Here is an 8,118-nt window from a genome sequence, read left to right on the forward strand (position 1 = left end):
TGTAATTTTTGAATTTAATTTTTATATTATAATTTTATTTATATTTAATAAGTTTAATAATATAATTTTTTATAAATATAATAATTAATTATTTTGTTAAAACTCAATTATTATCCTAATTATATTTTAAATTTTTTATAAAATGAGATGTTTATTCTCTATTTGATTATGTTTACCCACAATTAGTTATACAAATTCAAATATGTAGCTTTAATAAGTTGTACTTACGTACAATTTACTTGAAATCTTAAATTTTAAGTAATATGCATCAATAAATAGTACTTCATGTATAAAAAATAATTTTTAAAAGTTTTTATCAAATATTTTATAATATAGTATATATTAAGTTTTGTTAAGTTTATATATATTCATTAAAAATTTAATACGATGTTTATTATTATCATAAAATTAAAGGTTTTTGACTTCTATATTTGAAGTCAATATTTTATTGTTTATTATTTCTTTGATTTCAATAAAAAAAATAAAAAAATAAAAAAAATATTATATTAATTTCACTAAAAGGATATTATTCTATTATTTTGTGGGATACTTTTTTTCATATTGTGTGCAGTTTCTTTATTTCTGGCCAATTTTTTTTTTGGTCCAGTTAAAATCTAGTGATGCACAATTATTTAGTGATCGATTTTGTAAAAGAAATAAAGCTTACAACAATATGATACAAGTATCAAACAATGAGGGGTGTTTATGCAAATTTATTAAATCACTGGGTTAAAACTAAAAATTTGAGAGGGGCTAGCAAACGGAATGGGATAACATGAGAGCGAACTTGGGTCGGTCTTAACATAGTTTTCTTGTTGAACTGCCCAAGCATGTTTTTGTGGGCTTATGAACTTGTCCGTACCCGTCTTATAAAGGGCTTGGGCTTATGAACTTGCACGTTTCCGCCTTATAAAGGGGTCCGGTTTACCCACGGGTTAATGGGCTTTTCTCACATTTGAAAAACAGATCTTATATAAAATCATGTTAAAATCATTTAAATTACGTAAGTTCTTTCGAGAATAAAATAAGATGTAAAAGATATCAAAATATATAGAAAAAAATAGCAAAAATTTATCCACCTAATATTTCAAGATCGAGATTTGAAACATACTATATAACATATCATATATTATATATAGGGAAGAGTTCAAACGAGAACATCTTCATTTTACGAGAATGCGAGAACGCTCTTTTACCATAAACAATCACATATGATACACATGTGATACTATCACATGTGATAAATGTGATATTATAATTCATCAAGACCATCACATGTGATACTAAAAATCATAGATGCAGACGATCTTTGGTGCGACCTAAGTCGCAAGGCACGACATCCATACACCACCAAGTCCACTCAAGTGTTTTATCACATGTGATAAGGATGTTCTCGCGTTCTCGTAAAATGAAGATGTTCTTGTTTGAACATCCACACATATATATATGCATATATATATATAGGGTTGGGTTCACGTGAGAACAAGAGTTTTTTGTGAGACCAATTTATGTTCATTGATCAACTTTATAAGCTAATGATCTAAAATTGCACGGTGGCAATTTTGTAATTATTAAGAAGTCTCGTGGCAATTTTGTGATTATGAATGTTGAGATTGTAGATCTAATCTAAGGGTTGAGAATTGATCTTACGGGTCTCACGAAAAACCCTTGTGTTAACTTTGAAAACCAATCAAATTCCATTCTTTTTGTAGGTTTATGTCATGTTCACATTTTAATTACAAGGGTATTTCAGTAAACTGATTTGATATGTAACTCCCAAACAATTAATGGAGAGTTACAAATCATCAAATCCCAAAAAATTTGCATTTATAATATTAATATATATATATTTTTTAATCTTGAGCTTCCATGTTTATTGTTTTATCAGTTTTTAATTCGCATAGAAAACACGGTAGTAAATTTTTTTGGTATCAATCAAGCTAATATGGATAAACGCAATGGAATATAAATCGACAACAGTGAGAAGATTAAAATGGTTTATGATGACAATCGGAGTTCGAGGTCGGAAATTAAAGAAATTAACCAAAGCGAATGTCTTGGTAATAGATTTTTATTTTTTTTAGATTCGATTTAATCGAAATTATGTTCATTACGATGTGTTGTGTTTTTTATAATTCATCTTGTATTGATAGCTTTTTTTTAATTACTAAAATACGTACCTAAATCACATGTTCAAATGGAAGTACATGCACGACCTATTTTCATATTGTCGTATTACCGACTTTTATGAATCATTAACCATTGTGTTCATGTTACGTCTATCATATGAACACAAGTGTTATTTTTTAAGCTTGATATCAAATCTTTATATTTGTGTAAGTGTTTGCACCCGGTGTTCATAGCGTTGGGGTTATGTGTTCATATATTTTATACGATATGAACAAGGGGTGAACACGATATGAACAAGGGGTGAACAATCATATAAGATCAGAAACATATATGAACAAGGGGTGAACCTTAAACGGTGTGGATGCAATGCCAATTGACAAAGGATCGCTCCTGAATGTGTTTATAATGAAGGAACTATTGTTCACAAGCTGTTCATATCGTGTTCATACCTGTTTTTTTATTTATTTCCTTTCGTATAACAGTTTTTCTTATTATGTTCATATTGTGTTCATAAATGTTATGCAGTTCAAGTTCATATATATGTCAAATTTTTGTTCGCATTTGACACAATGGTTCTTATATATATAGTTGTGTTCATATGATTCTTACATTAACAAAAAAATCATATAATTTTTTATATTGTAACTCCCAATTAATTAATGATATGGGAGTTACATAATATTTGTACCTAAATACCCTTTTCAACTTTGTTCACTTATTTTTATGAAATTTTAAATTAAAAAAAAATAAGTCTTTATCATGATTAATCACAACTGTTTATTGAAAGATTGAATGACCAAGATCGGTTAACAAAGTTAACACAAAAACTTTGGTTAACATTTGAACCTGACCCTATATATATATATATATATATGTGTGTGTGTGTGTGTGTGTGAGTGTGTGTGTGTGTGTGAATGTGTGTGTGAGACAGTTGATACTCAGTAGAGAGAATCCAACCCAAAACCACTTTTAAATCTTTTTAATAAAAAACAACAAATTATTAATGATATACAAAATCAGTCAACTACAATAATATAATGGGCGGGGCAGGCTGTTCAAATATTTTTTTTATTGCCCAAGCCCGCCCATTAATTTTAGCGGCCCGACTCGAGCCTGCCCATTTTTTTCAAGAATGATTGTTTAAGTTTGTTTTTCTATCGGTTCGGGCGAACAGGATCTAGAGGGACGTACCGCCCATGAACAACTCTGGGTAAAAGGTTGTTTGATTGTTTTTCCATTAACGATAAAGTTGTTATTGTGGATTAATCTGTTTATATAGATTAGTAAAACTTTTGTTTGGGAGAGGTTCTTATATGTGGAAGAAGCTTCTTTTAATTGAGAGAGACACGTTTGAAAAAAGTTCGGTTTTCTCCATAAAACTCATCTAAAATCTTACTAAATAAATCACTTTTCATATCATCAAACCACTTCAAATAGTGCGATTGCTAAACTTGTGGGCCGAATAAGTTAGTTAAGGTCCATTTACCAAATGTTTATCGGGTAAGTGTTTACTGGTAAGAGATATCACTTTCATTTACCTTATTATATAACATTATGCCATCAACACAGATTGTTGGTAACCATCTTAAATCTGATAAACGTTTACCGGGTAAGAGCCATTTCCCTCACAGAACCACACGATTTTCCCGATTTAAATCAAGCAGGTTTTACATGAAGAAGATTTGACTCAGTGTGTTCTATTCGATACAGATACATTTGGCTCAATGTGGAAGAAAGAATATTAAGGAATCCGCAAATATTGGTAAAAATACAATTACTGTTAACCAAGGAAATTTGTACCACGTAAGACTCTCGATCTTTGTCCTGCCTCTTACCAAATAAGATTCTCATGAACCGTTTACCCAAACGATTACCCACTAAGTGCTTACCAGTGAGTCAACACTCTCATTTATTACCGGGTAAGATTCTAGTCTATCAAAACGGCATCGTATATAACTATTTATCCGATAAACACTAACCAGGTAAGAGTCGTCAGCCACACTTACCGAGTAAGACTCTTGATCATTATTATCGCTTTTATCCGGTAAGATTTTTGGTCTTTGCCGTTATATCTCATAAGGGAAATGGCCCGACAAGCACTCACCGGGTAAGCGTTCGGTAAATGACCCCTACCATGGTTGATTAGTAAGATAACTGATATCGGTAAGTGTTATCTTTTGGTAAACAACCACTTAGTGCCGTTAAGCTCCGATAGTGGAGGTGCATCATCGTCGTCTTAAATTTGCCTTGATTCAAGATTTCACTCGGTTTTCATTCATCGAATTTGATCGTCATATTCTTTAAGGACGCATCCTGACCATTGATCATCGTCTGAATTTGAATATACAAGGAATTTGCAGAAAGAATCATGAGACATATTACATACGGACCGGGCTCATTTAGCCATCTCTAATCCAAAACACGAAACAGCCGAAAAGCACAACAAATCATCTTTATAAACTTGTAGGTACAGAGTAACTTACATACTACATACAGACATACATAACAAGAGAACTCGAACAAAGTCTTGCCAACTGATTTGAGAATACAATTTCAAAGAATAGAAATCACTTTTACTTACCCTAACAAAATTACTCCAATAACACCATATGCTTTCCCAAGGGTGTCATGAATCCAAATTTCCACTAAATAATGTATCAAAATTCAACAATCTTCCTGCAAACTAAACTGCTTCTTCACTTGACTTCATCCAAAACAAACTCTACATACAAGTTCTTGAGAGCTATAACGACTGTCGTTATCAACGGCCCCATTATTGCACCCTGCATCACCACTTAAAACCGTTCAAGCACACGATATCCGTATTAACAAACACCACAAGCATCGTGATGGATGATAGTTAGCACGTTGGTTCTTGTTATAGTACAAGAAAACATGGAAAAGTTCAAATGAAAACCGTATATATTTTGAAAACCAGAGGTCCAACGTATAATCAATAGCAATGAATAACCCCAAAATATTCATTAACATTCAGGAATATCTATCACGATATTCAATATGAATAATTGGTGTGCCTGTACTCAGGACAGAACCGGATGGGATAAGACTGGCGAGAGTGAGGTAGATAGGTGAAAGAATTGTGAAAGATTTGAAGGTTTAAATGTGATATGGGTAGTTTGGTAATTTACCTAAGTAGGCGGGTAAAATAATTGTGGAAGGTTTGAAGGTTTTAATATGACATGGGTAATTTAGTAATTTACCTACGTAGGGGGTTGAAATAATTGTGGAAGATTTTAATATGACATGGATTGTGGTAGTTTACCTAGGTAGGTTGGCCAAATAATTATGGAAGATTTGAAGGTTATAATATGACTGGGGTAGTTTAGTAATTTACCAATCTTGAATTATCAACTTTGTTCCACCTATTTTGATGGGATACCCTCGGTCTTGCCTTGGGGTAGTTTAGTAATTCGTCTATCCAGACTATCTCCTTTGTTCCATCTATTTTGATGGGATTTCCCTCGCTCAGGGGTAGTTCAGTAATTTACCCATCTTGAATTTATTATGTCTTTCCCGTGCTATCTCATATCTACGGTTCTCATTTAAACCTGCTCCTAGGGCTAAGGACGTAAGTAACTGAGGGATATCTTCGCAACTTTACCTCAACTGCCGATGGGAACAATGCGACTCCGCCAATGATGCTAAGCCCGGTGAGATACGCGCTGTGACCAGGTATGTCCTCTCGAATTTCAGTAATACCAAATTCGATAAGCACGGCATGAATCACCGACAAGCAAATGGCGATTATATATCGACCTTCGAGCACCAATTGCAATCCTGCAGGGATCGTTGAAATAAAATACGGAAGTAACGGGAAAAACGGGCTGATAAACGCAAGAACGGTCGACATGTACAAGAAATGGATGTCAAATAGACTAAACAAAAGCCAAGTAAGACATCCTTGAAAGAAAGCAATCTCGGCAGTCGCCAAAAGAACGCTGGAGATAGCCTTATCGAGAACTTCTACACATCGTGTTCTAGCCGATTTCGAGATCGGGAACATAAACATAACTTGCTCCGTAACCCCACCAGAATCCGAGGTTATTAGAGAGTATAAAACCCATATGAAAACCATCATTTGCGAAATAAAATTCCAAAGACCGGCTGCTCCAGATACAATCGACTCGATAACGACAAAAACGAGCTTTGTGCTTCCACCCACAATCGATTTACTACTAGCCAAAACACGTTGAATCACGTCTTTCCCTTGAAAAGCGATCGATTTCGCCTTCTCGGTGATATCCTCCCTGCTGATCACTACTTCTTTGAACAAAGAACTGAATTCTGGATAAATCTCGGCCCATTCACGATTAGAAACCCGTCTTCTTAAACTGAGAATTTTCTCAGCATACGGATTCGGGATTGCTAATGCATTCGATCGAGCAGAAGTATTCGTGAATTTTGGCGAAACAATTTGTTTCATCTCCTCAACGATTTCAGTCATGTTATACTGCATTGCTAAACTATCGATCTGTTCGTAAACAGTTTCGTAAAACTGATTAGTATACCGATCCACCATTGCCGGCACATCATGTTCATCCATCCATTGTTTCAGACCGATCTTTTCCGCATAATTGCTTTCTTCAACATGCGACTTGATCGAGAAAACCGCACCTTTCCCCTCGATTCCGACCTTATACGAGAAGAACGTAACAGTCGCCATCGAACCCACAATCATCCCCACAATCAATCCAATTGCAACAACAGTTTCTAATCGATTCAGAATCCTTTTCGTAAAAATGGCGGAATAAGGGCTTCGTTTAAAGCTATGGCTTCGAAAAGATGAAACAACAGACATCGTGGAATCAACATTGCTAGATGTAAACATAAACCCTAACCCTAAAAGAGTAATCGCACCAAAACCCCCAAATTGTTCATAAACCATCACAAAAACCCAAAATGACAACAACCATCTTAACAAAATCGAAAATCCGCTACGTTTTCGTTTCATTGAATTCGATTTCTTCTTTCTCCGACGGATAATTTTGTAGAATATATCTCGAAATTCAACTAGGGCTCCGATAAAAACCCTAAACATCGATACAGGTACAGCCAGTATAGTTTCTGTAAGCCCTAATTTCAAAGGTTCAGACCAAAACGCAACTAGAGTTTGTTGAATTCCTCTAAGAGGAATGGAACAAAGAACAGCCCACAGAATCGGCCGGAGATACTGTTCAAGTAACCTATAAACGCCATAGATGATTAAGAAAGCGAACGCAAATCCAGCATGAGCCATGGCTATATAAAGGGCAAGACGCACCTGAGGATCACCGGAGATGGAAGAATCCTCCTTCTCCTCATCAGAACTTGTGGTGGATTGCGGTGGATCCGGCGGCGGCGGTGGCTGAATGTTCGTTTCGGGAGACGACGGATTGGGTTTTCGGGTGGAAGCTGATCGGAACATTTCCTGCCACGGCGGCGTGATTGAATTCTCTTTAGGATCAGTATACGGCACCACCTCCATTTTCATCGATCAAAAACTCAAATTCGAAGATGAAATCTGGATTGAAACTGAAATTGAATGGTTCTCATGGGATGTATACTTACAGACTGCTTTATATCTGTAACTGATTGAAACGAAAGCTGGAATTGCAATGATTTGGATTAAAATTTCAACGTGGGGACATGAATATAAACATGGATAATAACATATGTGTCCACCATCAACGACCTTTCCTTATATGGTTTATGGGTGTCGGCAAATTTAGACTTTAAAACATGACTCAAATTCTCTTATCCAGATCTCACCTCCATTCTAATGGTTTCAAATTTGAGTCCACAACTTCATGAATACGTTAAAGTCATGTTTGTTTGTTCGTCTGATATAGATGTGTAGAAAGTCATCTGATCTAATATCAATCGACTGATTTAATTAGGATTGACAGACCGACTATCATCAGATATCCAATTGTAATTGGATTGGATTGGATCGGATCCAAAATTTCGACATCCAAATCGGATCGGTTG

General features: G+C 34.7%; 1 protein-coding gene across 3 annotated transcripts; it reads right to left on the bottom strand.

The window, feature by feature from the left end:
- Window positions 1-4,566: 4,566 nt before the first annotated feature.
- On the bottom strand, window positions 4,567-7,777 carry LOC112514485. Of its 3 annotated transcripts, none has more exons than XM_025120979.1 (3): window positions 7,412-7,777; window positions 5,753-7,334; window positions 4,567-4,913 (listed from the first exon to the last, which is right to left on the bottom strand). In XM_025120979.1, the coding sequence occupies exons 1-3, from the start codon at window positions 7,450-7,452 to the stop codon at window positions 4,827-4,829; spliced, it is 1,710 nt and encodes a 569-aa protein (XP_024976747.1). In that variant the 5' UTR covers window positions 7,453-7,777; the 3' UTR covers window positions 4,567-4,826. The 3 variants fall into 3 exon arrangements, with proteins under 3 accessions (XP_024976747.1, XP_024976746.1, XP_024976745.1); XM_025120978.1 differs by having other exon boundaries at window positions 5,753-7,558; window positions 7,699-7,765; XM_025120977.1 differs by having other exon boundaries at window positions 5,753-7,777.
- Between the last annotated feature and the right edge of the window lie 341 nt (window positions 7,778-8,118).

The sequence above is a fragment of the Cynara cardunculus genome (genome assembly GCF_001531365.2).
Source record: "Cynara cardunculus var. scolymus isolate 2C chromosome LG 6, CcrdV1, whole genome shotgun sequence".
Classification (NCBI taxonomy): Eukaryota; Viridiplantae; Streptophyta; class Magnoliopsida; order Asterales; family Asteraceae; genus Cynara; species Cynara cardunculus.